Source organism: Fringilla coelebs, assembly GCF_963513975.1.
Source record: "Fringilla coelebs genome assembly, chromosome: 1".
Taxonomy (NCBI): Eukaryota; Metazoa; Chordata; class Aves; order Passeriformes; family Fringillidae; genus Fringilla; species Fringilla coelebs.
This window is the reverse complement of record NC_140028.1, coordinates 88,395,978-88,413,860: the sequence shown is the minus strand read 5'-3', so window position 1 is coordinate 88,413,860 and position 17,883 is coordinate 88,395,978. Positions and strand designations below refer to the sequence as shown.

The 17,883-nt window shown below is 45.2% G+C and overlaps 1 protein-coding gene across 1 annotated transcript in view; it reads left to right on the top strand.

Annotated features, from left to right (window-relative positions):
* NEDD9 (neural precursor cell expressed, developmentally down-regulated 9) overlaps positions 1-10,909 on the top strand; it is a 38,018-nt gene extending 27,109 nt beyond the window's left edge. The window contains exons 3-7 of the mRNA XM_084214080.1: positions 4,375-4,476; positions 5,326-5,427; positions 5,850-7,073; positions 7,411-7,500; positions 8,321-10,909. Of these exons, the coding sequence (XP_084070206.1) occupies positions 4,375-4,476; positions 5,326-5,427; positions 5,850-7,073; positions 7,411-7,500; positions 8,321-8,812 (2,010 nt within the window). The 3' untranslated portion in view covers positions 8,813-10,909. The remainder of the gene's footprint in view (positions 1-4,374; positions 4,477-5,325; positions 5,428-5,849; positions 7,074-7,410; positions 7,501-8,320) is intronic.
* Positions 10,910-17,883: the final 6,974 nt, after the last annotated feature.

The window sequence follows — 17,883 nt, the reverse complement described above, 5'->3', positions numbered from 1 at the left end:
CTTCCTTCTGAATTCATCTTCAGAAGTAAACTACTGTGAAAAATAAAACCATAAAAAATTGTTCAGTAATGCATTGGAAGGGCTGAGCATCCCATTCAGAAGCAGCAAGTTAATTTAATATGTTTATGGGTAAATTTCCAAATTCAAAAGTTAATTCTAAATATCCAAAAATGAATGTTACAGGAGTTAATTCTGTCTCTTCCTCAGACAGAAGAAGCAGCACAACCCCATGTCCTGATGACCCATGTGAGGTCATGAGAGTAAGAACAAATGCCCCACATTTTCCCTTTGTCAAGTAGTGTGGGCATTCTTTTAATTGCTGTTACAAAATGTTTACTCGAGATAAGCTTTGGTGATGAGCTTCTTCTGTTCTGAATTGACCAGGAATAAGCAGTCCAGCTTAATGAAAAGCATCAGAAGGAAAGAGGGGTGGAGGTACAACAGGAAATATTCTTGTACTCAGTACAGACCAGATTATCATCTGCAGGAGATTTTGATGTGAAATTGCTCATAACATGTTGTTACTGGGTAATAATCCTCCACACAGGAAAATATACCCAAGTCACTGGGAGAAAAAAACTGTCTTCCATGTTATCAGCAAATTTTGGTTGTTGCTGGGTATCTTAAAATCATATTTTCTGCCTTTCATATGACTTTTTTGAAAGCCTAAAGAGGAGCAGACATAAAAGTATCTCATGCATTTTTATTTGGAAAATAAATGCCACCATAAGTAGAGTGCATTGCTAACCACAGCGATGCAGACACCTCAGGTCTCCTGTCCACAGCTGCACTTGCAGGCAGATTTTACTCGTGAATACCCAGAATCAAGCATTTGGCACTTCAACCTCTCACTTTCTTTGACAGCAGTTGGACACACCCAGAGCACATTTCTGTTTCAACCAAATAAAGGAGTGACCCTGCTTGACCACTGCTTCAGGTCTGGGAAAGAGCAAAAGTGCCTAGATGATATAAAAAGTCCTGTGTAAAACTGGTTTCCTGTGTGTGGTCCATCTATCTCTAGTGTAGCTTTTTAGGATTGTATCAGCACAGTAAATAAAACCAGCACCCTTGTAGTACTGTAAATCTTTCATATGGCATCTGGTATGTCAGGATTTTTTGAGAAGTGGGAAAGGCTCTAAAGATGGGCTACCTGAGTGACTGCAGCTGCAGGAAACTCCTGTGTGCAGAGGAGGGAGAATTTCTCTGCAAGCACTGGGCATGAGCAAGCTTCTCTTCCATGCATGTTCCTGGCTCCGTGGTGCAAGGATATAATCTGTTTTGTGACCAGGGATTCTTGTTACAAAAGCAAAATACCATGTTTACCTGTGAGAAGAACAAGTGGTTTTACTTGTGTGTGCTTAGGGACAGGGCTTAGTGGTGGACTTGGCAGTGCCAGGTTTATGGTTGGACCCACTGATCCTAAAGGTCTTTTCCAGCCTTCTGTGATTCTGCACTTTATTACCTGTGCTGCTTGGATCAACTCCCTTTTTTATATTAGAGGCCTGTGACTTTGTTCATGGAGATCAATTCTCTGAGCAATAAGAGTGGTGGTGTCTTTCATCACAGAATCACAGAAAAACTAGGTTGGAAAAGACCTTTGAGATCATTAAGTCCAACCTGTGACCTAACACCTCCTCATCAACTAAACCATGGCACTGAGTACCACATCCAATCTTTTTTTAAAAATGTCCAGGGACAGTGACTCCACCACCTCCTTGGGCAGACCAGTGCCCAGTCACTCTTTCAGTGAAGAATTTTTTTCTAACATCTAATCTAAACTTCCCCTGGCACAGCTTAAGATTGTGTCCTCTTGTTCTGTCAGTCATTGCCTGGGAGAAGAGATAACCCTCAGCTGCCTACAACCACCTTTCAGGGAGCTGTAGAGAGTGATAAGGTCTCCTCTGAGCCTCCTTTTATCCTGAAGCAGTTCACTCATTCAGTTTCTGGTGTAGAACAAAACTAAGCAAGCGGGTATAAAAATTTCACACTGAGCAGCCAATATCTGTCTTTTTGGAGCCTGCCACATCCTGAGTCCTGCATTGTCCATGGAGGCAGCAAGCAGCAGGTGAAGCAGAGCCAAACTGCAGCAGCGCACCATTCCTCGTGCGTCCAGCGCTGCGTGGGGCCTCTGGCTGCCTGCCACGAGCGCTCTGTTGTTTCTTTTCTCTGGGATGGTCAAGCAGTTTCCCAGCATATTAGCAAGCAGTCTAATGCCACTGTGTTCACAGCAGCAGAAGGGCTGCTGGAGATGGGCTGCCCAGGAAACAGCCCTTTGTTTTTACTGTACATTGTCAGTTCTCCCAGAGGATCACTTTAACACACTGAATGACTCATTGAAGCAACTCCATCGTTGTGATTTTGGACCCCTTGGAAAGAACCTCTGAGTAAACATTACTTAAAACCAAATCCTTCTGTTCTTGACTTGGGTAGAAAGCATTTGACTGGCAGTACACAGCTGGGGGTGAAAAGAGGATGCAAAATATATATGGCAAACTATTCTAGTCTGGTCACTAGCCCTCACTGGCAGAAAAAGCATGAAGAAGTGATGTTGATACAAGTTAGAATTTCCTCTGGCAAACAGAATAATCCCAGCACTAATCCCAGTACTACATGAGAGTGGCCTGGGAGGGTTACTGTCTGGAGTGACCCATTATGGGAAGCTTCCAGTAACGTCAGAAAGAACTTCCTTAATAGAAGATACCCATAGATGGAAGGCCCATAGATACCTTTTACAATGCAGTGGGTGACTTGTTGGGACAGGAACAACCTGTCATGAAGGCAATATTTTTAAATTCTTTTTTTAAATACTCCTGTGTATGTAAGCCCTATTAGCCCTATGCCCCGTTGAGCAGTTCTCTCATCTGCAGCACTCTGGAGGCTCTATCACTTCCAGTTCCTGCCTTCTGATGGTAATGCAAGGAAAAGCACTTGCAAAAGCCATGGTCTTCCCCCGCCTGCCAGCCGTGCCTGTTCCTCCTTCCCCCAAGGCCCAAGAGTCAGGGCAGGGGCTGGTGCTGCCTGGGGCTGCTCGCTGAATCAGACCTGTCCTTGTGCTGGCAAGGCACCCACGCCACGGGGGAATCCAGGGGGTGCTTCACGGGACAGGGACAGAGACTGCGCAGCCAAATCTGGGCAGCCAGTGAAAAGAAGGAAAGCCTGTGTTGTTAACAGCAGAGAGGAGGTAGGGGGGAGGCATGAGGGACTTTCCCTGAAGATCTCAGTCAAGACAAACTCACTGTGGGATCTGGCCAGGATGCAAGGGTTCCTTACAGCAAACACTGCCATGGGATCCTTACTGAGCGTTTGGGTAGAAATGCTGTTGATATGCTTTGCATACATTTCTGAGGAGAGTTAGGTAGCTCTGGTATAAAATTTTCCCCAGCCGAGTACAAAGCCACATCTTATACGAGCCTGTGTAATTTGCCATGATGTGCCTTTGGGTTATGGTATTTATATTTTTTTCTTAGAGCTAAATAGCACCAGCAGAGCTTAAGATGTCAGCATTTCCACTACAAACCCAGTTCTCTTTTGGGGTTAGGTAACATTTCTTTTATACCACACTGTACTGAAATTCTGCTGTGCAGATGCTGTCCAAGACTTAAGGCATTTATTTTTCACCAGATTTTATTTGTAGTTATTATGGTAGTTAATGGTTTACAAAATGTCAGAAAATGTAAATTCTAAGCTTTCTTGTTTTTCAGAGGCTGTTATTGCATTATATACTTCAAGAATGGCTTGACATTTCCCATCTCTTAGCCACTAACATGGATAAACCAAGCAGAGACAGCAAAATTGAATGTCCCCGCTTTGGAAGGTTTAAGCATGGCGTTTCTATGTAAAGAATTTCCAAAGCCTCAACTCACACTCAGTTCTCCAGGATGTTGTGCTATGGAGCACAGTAACACATGGAGTCCTGCTGGAGTAGCTGGGAAATACTTCTACAAGCAAAGGTGTAGACTCCCAGAGATTTAACATAGTACTTTAAGCCTCTGACAAGGAGTGGGGACGCTCAAACCCAGTAGGATCAGCCCTGATCTCAGCAAGTGGGTGGTGCAGCCATCGCCTTTTGCAGTCTGTGCTAATAGGAGGTCAGTGGCAAGAAAGGACAGAGCTCTCAGACCTGCCCAGAATCTGTGCTTGGCAAATAGAAAACAGTGTAGAGCACTAGCAAACAGTCATGTCAGGGCTGGTCTGGAAAGAAAAAATGCTGTGTTTGTAGCTACTAACATTCATTTAAAGTGTTCAGCTCTCAGAAGGGTATGCAGACTGGTTTTACTAACATTGTCAATGATGCATGAATGTTAACAGGATTGGATTGTTACAGAGAGAACATCCTCAGAGACTTAATATTTCCTCTTTTTCCTTTGCCCACAGGTAATAACACCAGTCAGGTCAGGACAAGGTTATGTTTATGAATTCCCTTCTAAGCACCAGAAGGATGCCTATGATATTCCCCCCGTTCGCCCTCTCCAAGGGGTAGGTACCAATAAAAGTGCCAGCAAGGCTGACAGAGCACAAAAGGTGATGAATTTCTACCAGACTTTTATAAGCGAGGCAAGTTCTCTCATTTCAGAGAGAAAATATGTTTTAATTAGATGCTGTGGCTTATTCACAGATCACAGACGTATTTCAAAGTTTTATTTGATGTTGACTAAGATTTGGCAGCACACCAAACGCAAAAGTCCCATTTGTTCTCTCTGTTTTGATCAAAGAGTATATCTAAACAGAATAAACTTGCTGCCTGGGAACGTTTTTTCCCCCTGTACTTTGTTGATGCATAGTTGACAGTAATTCACTCAGTAAGGGTAAAATTACCGCCTAGATGAACAGCTGCTATGCAGGGAGTTGTTTTCACCACCTATTGACTGCACCATGTCACTGAGCTTGAACTGTATCTTTGTTCTGGGGAGCACCCTTGGCAGTGAGTCCCCAGGACCACAGGCTTGTTGAGTGGATGCTGGCAGGACCTGGAACTCAACCACCCTGAATGTAAGGGTGTGATCAGTTCTGGTCACATCTTCACCCCAAGAGGTATCTGTAGTAGACTGACCCTGATTTACCTCTCAGGAGGGAAGTCAGCCTTGACTTCATCTCTCCAGCCTGCTGTGCACACCATTGCCCAGAAGAGACCTAGCAAAGTGCATTTCTCCTAACTGTCCAAAATTCTAAGCAAATCCAAGATGTTCTCCCATGTGAAAGAAACCTGAAGAGCTCTGGTTCCGTTCAGACTTTCTGAGAGGAAAGAAAGAAACTATGAAAACCCATCTAATAGCAGAGCTTTCCCTGAGGTGACTTGTTTCTGTAATCAATTTGTTCTTTCTTCAGATATATGACATTCCCCCCACATCGGTAAAGGGGCCTGCATTTCCAGTTCCCATGGGAGAAGCAAAAGCCTTAGGAGTGTATGACATACCACCTGCCAAAGGGGTAAGCATTACTCTGTTTCCACAAGATCCTGTATTTTCGTGTCTGGCCAAAGACATGTTCTAACAAGGATACATGTATGATCCTGAAGGAGAAGGAGATTCAGTACTTCAAAAACTTCCTTAGGTTTTTAAATTGTTAAAACTGGTAAAGTGAAGCACTGCATCAAAATTAAGGTTATGAACTATAAATTGATAATTAGACCTACGTTATCTTTGTGGCAGCATGCTGCCTTTTTGGATTTTGCTGCTTATGGGAATTTGCATCAAGAGAGTGATAAAAGCGAGATATTAAAACTGACTCTTGGTCACACTAAAGTATCTGACTCTTTGAAAGTCAATAGCAGATCTTCCAGCCCAAATGGAAGATGGTAAATATTTCGCTATTCTAGTCAAAGGTTTCATGTTTTGTTTTCTGTGATTCAGGTCTATGCTGCCCCTCCATCTGCATGCCAAGATGATACAGCCCTGAGGGAAAACTTGCAGGATTTTTCATCTTCAGTGGGCCACAGTGTAAGACCAGAAGGAGTATATGATATTCCTCCTCCCATCACCAAAGCAACTGGAAAAGAACTTAATAGATTTTCTCCTGAAGGCCTCTTATTGCCAGGTGGAATGCCACAGACACAGAGTGTTTATGACACCCCTACAAACCATCAAAACCATTTTCTTGGACAGCAAATTGCACCTGAAAAAGATGTTTATGATACCCCGAGGGGAATTGCATTCCCAGGACAACAGACGGGACTAAGTGAAAATCCCATCACAGAAGGAAGAGAAGGTGTCTATGATGTGCCACCACCAGTCCTCCAAGACAATAAAGGCTTACAGGATGTGACTGATGGGATGAATAGGTTGTCTTTCTCCAGCACAGGAAGCACGAGGAGTAACATGTCCACATCGTCGACGACATCAAAAGACTCTTCTCATTCAGCCCCGACTGCACAGGACAAAAGACTAATCCTTGATCCAGACACCGCTATAGAGAGGCTTTATCGCCTCCAGCAGATGGTGGAGGCAGCTGTCAGTCACCTCACAGCCTTCATTACACCGGACTGGCGGTCCTATGGGTATATGGAGAAACACATCAATGAAATCCACGCTGCTGTGGATAAGGTGGGGCAGTCGGTGTTGGAGTACCTCCAGTTTGCCAAAGGATCGGCAGCCAATGCTTCCTGCCTGTCTGAGTTCAGCCTCCTCAACAAAATGAGGAGGGAGGTGCAAAGGCTGGAGGACTCTCACCAGATCCTTACCCAAACCAGTCATGACTTGAACAGCTACAGCTGGTCTTTGAACGTCCTGGCTGTCAACAGAGTGCAGAGCAAGTGCGACGACCTGGATCGGTTCGTGATGGTGGCAAGGACGGTCCCGGACGATGCCAAGCAGCTGACCACCACCATCAGTGTCAACGCAGAGCTGCTCTTCAAACAGGCCCTGGGCAGCTCCCGTGTCAAAAACATAGCAGAGAATATAATGAACGCTCCTGACTGTGTGTATGACAGTCCTCAGGTGCAGCGCCATGGAGAAAAAGCACAGAACCACTGCAGCTCCCTTCCCCCGCTCCTGAGCACAGGCCAGCACCCTTACAGTGCCACCAGTGAAGGCTCGGAAAAGAGCTGGATGGATGACTACGACTATGTTCACCTGCAGGTAGGTAAACCCAACACCTTGTTCTGCACAAGGCCATGTAGGAATTGCCTGTGGTTGTTCTGGAAGCTTCCTGTGAGAGAGCAGCAATTATTGCCATGCTAGTGCATATTCAAGAGTAATTTCACCAGGGTGATTACTTCCTGTCAAAGAGGGCTGTTGGATTTCTAATAGTGACAGCCTTTTGCTCTGCCACACTCTCCTTTCATTTTCTGTACTCTTAGTGGTGCACTACCAGTGAAAAGGCCAATCCAAAGCAGCCTCTATCTTGACCTGTGAGCTGCCATTTAGCTCAGAAGCAGTTTTGATTTAACACAGTCTCTTATGTTATGCAAAACAGGGGAAAGAAGAATTTGAAAGGCAACAGAAGGAGCTTCTGGAGAAAGAAAATATCATCAAGCAGAGCAAAATGGAGCTAGAGCACCATCAGGTATGTTCTCCTAGGTGTATAATTGCCCTGAAATGCAGCATTCCTCACACATAGGGAGCACTGGTCAAATAGAGCAGGAGGGACCCTCCCCTTAGCAGTGGGCAAAGGATACAGATAATAAAAAGCAAAGAGTTTAAAAGTTTACCATGGAAAAGAAACAAGCTTCTGTGATGTCTCATAGTAGCTCAGTCACAAAGCCAGCTGGAGAACTTGGCTTTCCTGAATTGCCATCCAGGGCCTTGATCACTGGACCATCCTGAATACACGTGCCACCTTCACATCTGCTCGGTGAACATCAGTACCATCAGCTTAAATATTGTGCTGATTAGTGCTAAAAAAATTAGGGGCACAAGATCGAGGGCTGTCACTTTCCCCTCATATTAATTCTTCAGTATGTTGTTTCCATATTGTATGGCAGAAAATTGTACAAGCAGTGAGGAGGTGAGATTTAAAGGGTTTTCATCTCAAAATCCCACAGAGATGATAGCTTTTTAAAGATTGTGTAGGAGTCATTGCCACTTGGATCCATCTCTCTCACTTGTGATTTCAGAATACTCCAAATGAGCAACAGCCTGTAAATTCAGGAGTTTGTGTTGTTGGGGTTTTTTAATGCAAATGAGGTATTTTAGATGTTTCTCCCTTCTGAACTCTGCATGTTTGGATTTACAGTAATCAAAGCACTCGATCCTAGAAAACATACTGCTACTTTTTGCTTAGCATAAGGTAGCATACCCAGGGATGTCCCGAGGCACAAAGTGAAATTGTAATACAGCATCTTCCAAGGATGCTTGCTGATGGGAGCTTTTGTTTTTGTTTTCAGATCAATCAGTTTCAGCGCCTGGAGCAGGAGATCACGAAGCCAGTGGAGAATGACATCTCCAAGTGGAAGCCTCCGCAGGCCCTCCAGACCTCCCACGACAGCCGCCTGCTTCTCTTCTACTCCGACCAGTGCGAGACTCACTTCAACTCCCTCCTGAACGCCATCGACGCCTTCTTCAGCTGCGTCAGCTCCTCTCAGCCCCCGCGGATCTTCGTGGCGCACAGCAAATTCATCATTCTGAGCGCGCACAAACTCGTCTTCATCGGGGACACGCTCGCCAGGCAGATGACGACGCAGGACATGTGCAACAGAGTGATGAACTCCAGCAACCAGCTGTGTGAACTGCTCAAGAGCGTTGTTCTGGCCACCAAGGCGGCTGCCTTGAGCTACCCCAACACAGCATCCCTGCAGAAGATGGTGGACCGAGTAACGGAGCTCTCTCATCACGCACAGTTGTTCAAACTCTCGCTAGTCCAAATGGCGTCCTTGTGAAACCCAGCAGGATCCAATCTGTGAGCAGCAAAGCAGAAGAACAGACAAACTGGAGCTATTTTTATGTAAATGGTATCCTTTTTTTAGATTTTTTTTATTAAATATTTTAAATACATTCTTATGCATTAGAGAGTCTAATCAAATCAGGGATCTGGGAATATGGTCTGGTTCTGTATTATGTTTCTTATACACATTTAGATTTGTATACACAGCATATATGTATATGTTGCTACCTTCCCTAAAACATCAATTAAGCACCTTAAAAATTACGTGTCAGGTAAACAGTGCATATCTTTTGTATATACAGCCTGTTTCCTCAGCATATTTGTTAACTGGATGCTGCACTCTTTTTGTTTCATTCCATCTTGATGCTGGTGCATGGACTTGGTTGTGAAACCTACTTGTAGCAATCCATGAAGCAAGTGTAATGGTTCTCATAGAACTCCATTCCCTTCTTAGAAATTACTTTCTATAGGTTAATTCTGTGAAGTTTAACTCCTCTCGATGTTACTTTGTTGTGTAAAACATTTGGTCATTCTGACCAACATACATGCACAGCTGCAATAAGCAACATATCAAGCAAGGTGTACAGCATTTGGGAGAAAAGCATTTTTAGGCCATGTAAGAAACAGGACCTTCAAAGGAGGAAGGCAGAATTGTATATATTTGATATCTTTTGGCATTCAGATTTCGCTGTTTCTAATAACTGTGCAACATGGGATTTCAAAACTGTGGATGGATTCCCAGCATTGTAATTTCATACACGTTTATTTTGTATGTCCTTGCATTGGCAGTTTAATTTAACAGTCAGGCTTGGAAGCCTTATTGTTTATAGACTCAAGAGTTATCCTGAGGGTACCCCAGGATCCATTGGGCTCATCTTTGAGGCCGTGGATGAGCAAAGTTTCAAAATACCAATCCCTTTCAGAAGGATTAACGTACAAATTATAGTTTGTATGGAAAGAAAAGAGCTTAATTTGAAATAGGTATTTAAACATCTCTATGGCATATACACAATTTAATGAAGAAGTAGCACTTAATTTTCTAGGACATTTTATTGGGAATTTATTGCATCTGTTGCAATTCTGATTTCCATTAAACTACTGGGCTTTTTTTCCAGAATTCTGTTGTGTAGGTACTGGTCTTTTCTGCACTACACTGTTGCCAAAAATGATGTCCCGTTTTAATGGGACCATTCCATCAGTAAATACGCACAGTCCCACCTAGTAATTTTCAATGTAGACCCTTAAAAATTGTTAGCAGAGTGTTAGGCTCCTTTGGAAATGTCATGTATGCTGGTCACTCCAACACCCATATAAGCTTATTTGTCATCGTTGCCCTCTGTGAACCCCCTAAAAATAAGTCACAGAACACCATTTGCCTGTGGTCCACAGCCTAAAAGCTGTGCTTCAAAGTGAGCAGCAGCTCAGGAAAATTCCAGATAATTCTGGCATTTTTAAAGCAGAAACACTACTGTGCTTATTAATTCAAGGTGGTCCCACAATAATGTGTTCTGAGTGTTTGCCAGATCGCTGGTGACAGCAGGGCCGTGAGGTCAGTAGCACCTGGGAAGCAGGCACCTCTCACTCCTGCCTGACTCCTGCCTTTCCCATTTTGCAGCCAAACGTGTGCCTTACCGAAATGGGATTTCTTGTCTTAGGTGACAGAACCATTTCAGCCGTGTATGAAACCCTGCAGCCTTAATGTATTGTCTTTGAGCGAGGACCACTGTTCACTACCATAACATTCCAGAGTACATAACCTTCCTGGAAGGTCAATGGAAGCCAGCACAACCCAGCTGGCTCAGGATGGGCTCCAAGGCTTGGCCTGGTGTAACATCCTGAAAGAGCAGTTGTGATTTTGTAACTTATAACCAGTTGCCAAAAAGCAGTCTGTTTGAACCTGTTTTGTACTATTGTTGTTTGGGATTCTTTTGGATTTCCTTGTGCATTTTTTTCACTGTATATTCTTAGAAAGTTAAAATGTGTTTCTAAGTGTAGTGGTTATGTTGATAGTTTGTGCTTTCCAAAGGAGAACTTTTATTGCAACCTTGTATTACTGTTTGTTGTCTTGTAGAGAGTCATTTTGAACTATTAAAATTACTAGCTTTTTTTATATAAAAAAAAAAAGGCAGCTTGGTCTTGTTTTTTCTTGTTTTCAGAGTCTCCTAAGCATATTCAAAGGAAATAGTGCTTGCTGATACTACCAAAGCCATTCTAAAATGAGGAACTCATTTTTTGTCTTTTCACTGGTCAGTGCTTACAGTGTGAAATGAGAACTTGGTGGTTTAAGAGGAAGGGACACACAGTTTCTCTGCCTGTCCAGAAGCAGCAGGTGAAGCATTTACACAACCCAGCCACACAAGCTATCAAGTCCAAAATACATCTGTGAGGGCCTGCAGTGCACTGAGCCCCAATCCTGCCCCATTCCTTGTGTGTATTCCTGCTGCATCCCAAACCACCTCAGCCTGGCACCAGCAGAGGTCCTTCACCACAGTGGGGCAGTTCCTCTCAACACAATCCCACAGGAGGGTGAGCTCTGAGGACACAGCTGTGCCTTCCACCCATTCTGCCCTGCTCCCCCTCTCCAGCACTTACTGGTGAGGCCATTGTCCATGCAGGAGCTGGAAAAGCAACTTTGCTCAGTACAGGCACCTTTCTCCCCACAGCCAGTGGTAAGAGCACCCCTCTTCTACTACATGCCAGGCTGAGCATTATGTGGGTGTGGGTTCCATCTGAAACAACCCCATGCCTTTAAGGATCACAAAGTTTTGCCTAAAGTTACTTTCACATTTCACTGCAGCCAAGGCACTCGCTGCCCAGCCTCCTGTCAAGGACCCAGGGGTGCAAGGAGGGGAGAGAAAGCCTGGGGCTGGCGCTGTCCTTGCACCAGTTTTTGGCTGCTAATTAAAGACATCTCTGCCAGGAAGCGTAAGAGCAATGAAAACCTCGAGAGCAAAGTGCTTGGTTTGGCTCACCATGTCCTTGCAAGGGGACAGATGGGGGTGCAGGGTTGCTCTGTGGAGCACTCTTCCACAGAGTGCTCCATTTTTCCCCCCTGCTAAATGTAAAAAGGTCAACTAACAACAAAGAAGGGACTGGACAAACAAAATAGTTCAGAATAGAAACCAGAGCCTCTTTGTTCCCCTCCCTCGAGTCACAATGTCTCCATGCAGTTGTCAAGGAACTGCTGTTGTTTGGCAACCAAGATGATGGCCAGTGTGAAATGACTGTCTCACAGCCAGTGTGGAGAAAAGTCTGCCTCACACTAGTGGCAAATGCAGGACACACATGGCTCTTTACTGCATCCATTAAGTAATTACTGTTTCATGTTTATTAGAAAAACATTTCCTTCCTCTTCCAGGATGATGAGCGAGGGAGAAAAAAGCCAGGCAAAAGCCATCCTTAAAATGGGAATTATTGTTGCAAGGAGCCTCCGGCCTGGGAATAAAGAGCCTTGACTCCATGCTTTCAGAAGGCTGAACAAAAGCTTTATTAAGCTATACTATATTACACTACATTCTATACTAATACTAAACTAAAGAAAAACCTGTGACCCTTTCAGACAGTCACAAAATAGCTTTGACCTAATTGGTCAATCAATCCAAACAAGCATCACCAGAGTCCAATTAAGAAATCCCTCTTCAGTAAACAACCTCCATAAGACATTCCACATGTGCCGAACAACAGGAACAGTAAATAGAGATAAGAATTGTTTTTTCTTTCTCTGAGCTTTCTCACTGCTTTCCCCAGGATTTTTCCTGGGAAAGTTGTGCCTGCTGCTCTCTGTGAAGAGAGCTGCGGCCACATGGGCATGTTTTAGAGAAGTTGCCAATTCGTAATACTATGGCACAGGACATAACTCATTCTGCACAACCCCCTGCTGCTACCTCTGCCATTTCTTGCAAGCCAGGGCTGTGCAGCTCCTGCCTTCTCCACAGTGATGCACTGCTGCAACCTCAGCAGAGCCACTGCCGGCTGCTCCAGCACAGGCAGGATGGGTGAAGGACACACACTTCCCACACCATCCCCTGATGCCAGAGTACGCCCCAGCATCTTCACATCCCCCATAACTTCTAGGCCCTGGAGCTTCTGGCACTCTCTGACACGAACATCTGGGCTGCATTTCAGAAGTGTCCCTCCCACACCTGTCACCAGCTCTTCAGAGCGTTGTCACACCAGTGACACCTTCCCTCTGCCTACAAGCCAAGCATCTGTAGCTTTTCAGATCCAAATTCAGCTTTTCCTTATGCAACTTCCAGGCTGCCTGCTCTACCTTCACGTGCCTCAATCTCAACCTAAAGGCTTTAGAAGCTCATGGGATTTTCTCCAAAGGTAATTCTTAATCTTCCTTTGCTATTTCTCTTCTCACAATGTCTGCAGCTTTAGTCAACATTTAGGCAGGAACATTTCCAGGGCAAAGCCAGGGTTGTGCCAGTCCCAGAAGACAACACAAAGCATTTCTCCCTACTCTAAAATATGCCTGTTCATTTCATCTTAACCTGTTGCACTGGCAGTTTCAAAAGCTGCATGTGTGTATCTTTCTTAGCTCAGCTGAGCCCTTTTACTGCTAGAAGGTTTTCCCATCTCAGAGATAGACTGTCTAGATAATGTAGATTTGGGATCTTTCATAAAATAATTTATTTTTGTTACTTGCACCCAGATTCTACCTATGACAGCAGCTTTCTCTGTCCAAGAGCCTGGATATAGCTGTGTGGCTGTTCAACATCACAGCAAAGCTACAGTGGTATCTAGTGCTGCAAAGTCCTTCCCAGAAATTGTTCTCACTTGAAGAATTGAAGCCAAGGCTTGAGAGTACCTGCAAAAAGGGAGCAGCAGCAGGAAAAATATCTAATCCAGCCCTATTATAAACCAGTTGACTTCACAGAGAGCAGGAATGATGATTGACTTCCTGGGAGGTTGAATGAGGGGCAGCACAGACTCTCAGTAACTTGTACTACTTCATTTTCCCTCTGATGTGCTGCCCAGAGACAATTTTACTTTGATTAAATTAGAGCTAAATTTGGAGTGGAGTTCACATCATGAGCAGGCCTGACCATGCTGGACATATTGCCGGCTGTTGGATTCATTTCGGAAACTCAGGTACGTAATTCTCTATTCAAAACCCAAATATTTACCCTTCAGTGCCAGGGAATTATGCAGAGCATGAAACAGCCAGTCAGCTGCCTGACCTTGGAAGAAACACCTCCCCAGGGCATTGATTTGAGCTTCTGGGAAGCTGCTGTGATCACATCAGGGTGATCTTCATCCCCCCACCTTCCCCGTCAGTGGCTAGGACCGCTTAGGGGTGGCTTCCCAGAGCAAAGGACCAACAAGGATAATTTCGGTCAAAATTTCAGGGCACAGTCTGGGCATGCACACTGCCAGCTGCTGTAGAGGCCTCCTGTTCAGCTCTCAAAGCAGCAGGAAATCAGTAGTTGCCCATCCATGGGCAAAAGCTCTTGTCTCTGCAGAAACAACCTTTGCTTGCAGATGTTGTGGACTGCTGAACAGGAGAAGCTGGAAGGCTCAGAGGGAGAGACAGTGCTGTGTCAAAACCCAGGAAATTCCTCTGGCTGCCCTGGAGGACTCGAGACCCTGACAGGGGGCTCAGAGACCTTGGCACAGAGCCCAAGACTACCTGTGACTTTGATTATGACCCATGGAAAAATTACCAACCTTATATGAGGATCTGCAAGCCATGAAAGTTTAAGTAGAATAATAGCTAGTTTGTCACAGGGTGAAAAATAGATTTTTGGGGTTTTTAGAATGGGGGTTCAGGAGGCAAGACGAAGGAATCTGGGTATGTCCAGCCTTTCTCCTTCTTCTTCTTGGCCTCCATCTTCTGCTGTGATGTTGGCACTTTTGGATTGGTTTAGAGTGGAAGCTCACTGTCTAACATAGGTGATAGGTATTGGAAAGGAATTGTAACTATTGTACATGTAGTTTTTAGTATAAAAAGATAACGCTGCCCTGAGGGCGGTCAGTGTGCCTCTGTCTGACCTGCTGAACGCACCTCCGCAGGGCAGGAGAAAGAATTTTATAGATAAGAAACAATAAACGACCCTGAGAACGAGAATAGAAGAACTCTGACTCCTTCTTCGACTGCTGGGCTGGGAAAAGAGACTTTCTAACGCACCTCAGGGTCACTCTGACCAGCAGAAATCCCAAGAGTGCCGAGCAGGAGATCACTTTCCCATCTCTCCTGGGGTTTAATTTGCAATAGTAACATCCTCACAGCAGTTTGTGCTTCAGTTCTGTCTTTTCAGCAGACAGCATCAGGCTTGGCTCGACCCACAATCGAGCTGCAGTTGGCTTTCTTCTTTCTGCACCTCTCTGGGTTTAACTCCTGGCCCTAGCCCCCACAAGCAAAGTCCACCAAGTCAATGCTCCTCACAGGAATTCACCTTGTTGTTATTGGCCTCTCCATCTCCAGGAGTCCTCTCAGTCCCTGCCAAGGGCGAAGCCCAGTGCCTGGGAAACGAGTGCCCAAGGAGTGCTGCTGCAGCAGCAATGGGCTTGGCATCCACAGCACCGCCCTCACAGGGGTTCCTTTTTCTCTGCTGAACACCAAGGGAAAGGATATCTGCTTCTGTGCACACCGCAATTCGACGTGCCAGCCTGACTGCGGTAAAACCAGGAGCGGGGAGCAGGAACTCTCCGGTGTCCAGGAGATCCATGAAGCTCAGCTCATCTGCTCTGCGCTGCCTTTGCAGCAGGATCAGCAGCAGCTGCCACCCCTGCCCGCAGCAGGCTCCCAGAGGGTTCCACATTCCGTAAGGCCAGGCAGAAATCACAATTCCCTGCTTCCGTGCAGGCTCGCGCCCACGGAGCATTGACTCCCGTCAGCCAAGGGAGGGATGTAAAAATCCTGCTGCTGGCTGGGGGGAGTTGTCTTCTGCAATCACAAGGACTTTTTTTCTCCTTCCACGTAATTTCCCTTAATTACAGAAAGAGTGATCAGAGCCCTTTCCTTGATTTAAAGCTGCAGGAAACCAAATTCAAGAGCCCCTTCACAGCTTCCTACTTAGCCAGCTTTATCTTGCTCAACACTGCAGCCAGGGCTGCCCAAACCATTGCCAACCAGGAAAGCACAATAACAATGTCCCAGAAGTATCTGCTATTTATATGAAGGCAGAATCAACTGTGGTTAAATGAAGGTTACAGTCAAGGACAAGCAGAAAAATCTGGAGGAGAGCAAAGAATAAGAAAAGACAAAGTAAAAAGCCTGCTCTGGCTTTAAATTTTCTTACAAAAAGGAATCAAAGTAAATCCTACAACTTTTTGTGCGGTTAGAGGACCCCAGAGCATTTTGCTGCACAGTGATCTAAGTTCTCCTTTATTCCCAGTCAAGCACAAAGAGAAAAAGCCCCAAGGATGAGTGGCCATGAACATGAAAAAGTAAAAATAGACTTTTGCTGTTTTTTCACCCTGCGCTTTTTTTTTCTATGAAGGATGTTGGGACCAGCCCACCCAAAAGCCTTTTATCTCAGGAGGTGACTTGAGCTGGAAACAGGTACCTGTAATTAGCTTGCATTCCAGAAGGGGAGAAGTTAATTTACCTGGCTTTTCTTCATGAGGCATTTCAATGAGAAATTAATTTTTGATGAATGAGCATGTGCATTCTGCAGTGCTTGACCTGCAGTTAGTTTTCAGGCCTCACTGCTCTAGACACAGCTTTCACTTGTCCACTCCCAGATGTACTAAAGGAAAAAGCACAAGAGCCCTGCTGGAAACCTGTATCACTTTCATGGGAATTGCTGCAATGACCAAATGGACATTGCCAGCGCAGGGCTGCACTGCACAGGACACCTCATTCCACCCTGAAACAGCAGCAGGTGGAGCTGCCTTTGCTCCTGAGAAGGTGGTGGAAATCCACAGGTCCCTCAAATGCAGGCTTTACACAGAACCACTGGATCCATCCAAGAAATAGAGGTGCTGAAGACACCAAGATACACAATAAGAAAGTTTCTTCCTCACTCCCTCTTTTTCTCTCCATGGGTGGTGATGTTCAGAAATGCCTCAATTTGGATTAGCCTGTATCTACTATCAGTGTGAGACACCTCAGATGCAATTCATCCTGCCTATCTAAAGACATTTGCTTGTGACAAATATCATCAGAGTCCCCTTTAAGCTGAGCAGAGTCCAATCTATATGATTCAATCTACTTTAGGATGAGACAAATCCTCGACAGGCTCCAATGATTGCATCTTCTTAGGTCCTCAAGGACAGCCGACACAAGCAGCTCAGGTGCAAATGACCACATCATACACTCCTAAATTTTGAGGATGATGAATACTACCTGGAGACCTGCCTCCTGAAACTTGGTATGGCCACAGATGCAGCTGAAGTCACAACCTGAGCACTAAAACACTGTAGAAACTCACAGACTCCCCACAGCCCACCAAGCCTAAAGCTGGTACGGGTACCATCAAAGCACTTGTCCTGAGGTTTCAGCAAGTCAGGGCACTCCTGAAGCCTGAGCCAGCAAATGTCACAGCCCACATACAAGCTGAGTACCCCCAGTCCTGCCACCTCCTCCTGCCCTCAGACAGCCTTCATGCTTTGCAATCAGCCCTGGCTCTACAGGCCCATCAACTAAAACATGCTCTGTGCCACATGGGGGAAAAGTTGGACATAAGCAAGTAACTCACAGCTGTGTGCCTCCACTCTCCCAGCAGTTTTCTTGCCAGCTCTGTGCTTGTAGCAGTGCCAAATCCAGGTGGTTACAGAGCTCCTTCCTTAGGAACTCCCAGCCTGAAGCATTCCTGGGTTATGTTTTTCTTCCTTATACCAGACCAGAGAAACATAGGAGAAGAGAAAAATGAGGCCAGTTTCCTTAAGGTCACAGGGGTGGTTGATAGTCGAGATTTAGTTCCCTTCCATAAATAATCTGCATGTATCTCTGCCCTGCTGAAAAGTGTAACCTGCAGTTTCAGATACTCATTTCCAGGGAGAGCATGTACCAGATGCCAGGTTAAATGGCTTTGGCACAGGAAGAGCTGAATCACCAGGAGAGGCTAAAGGAGAGTCAAATGATAAAACAACTCTTGGTTGTGAAATGTTGTGACA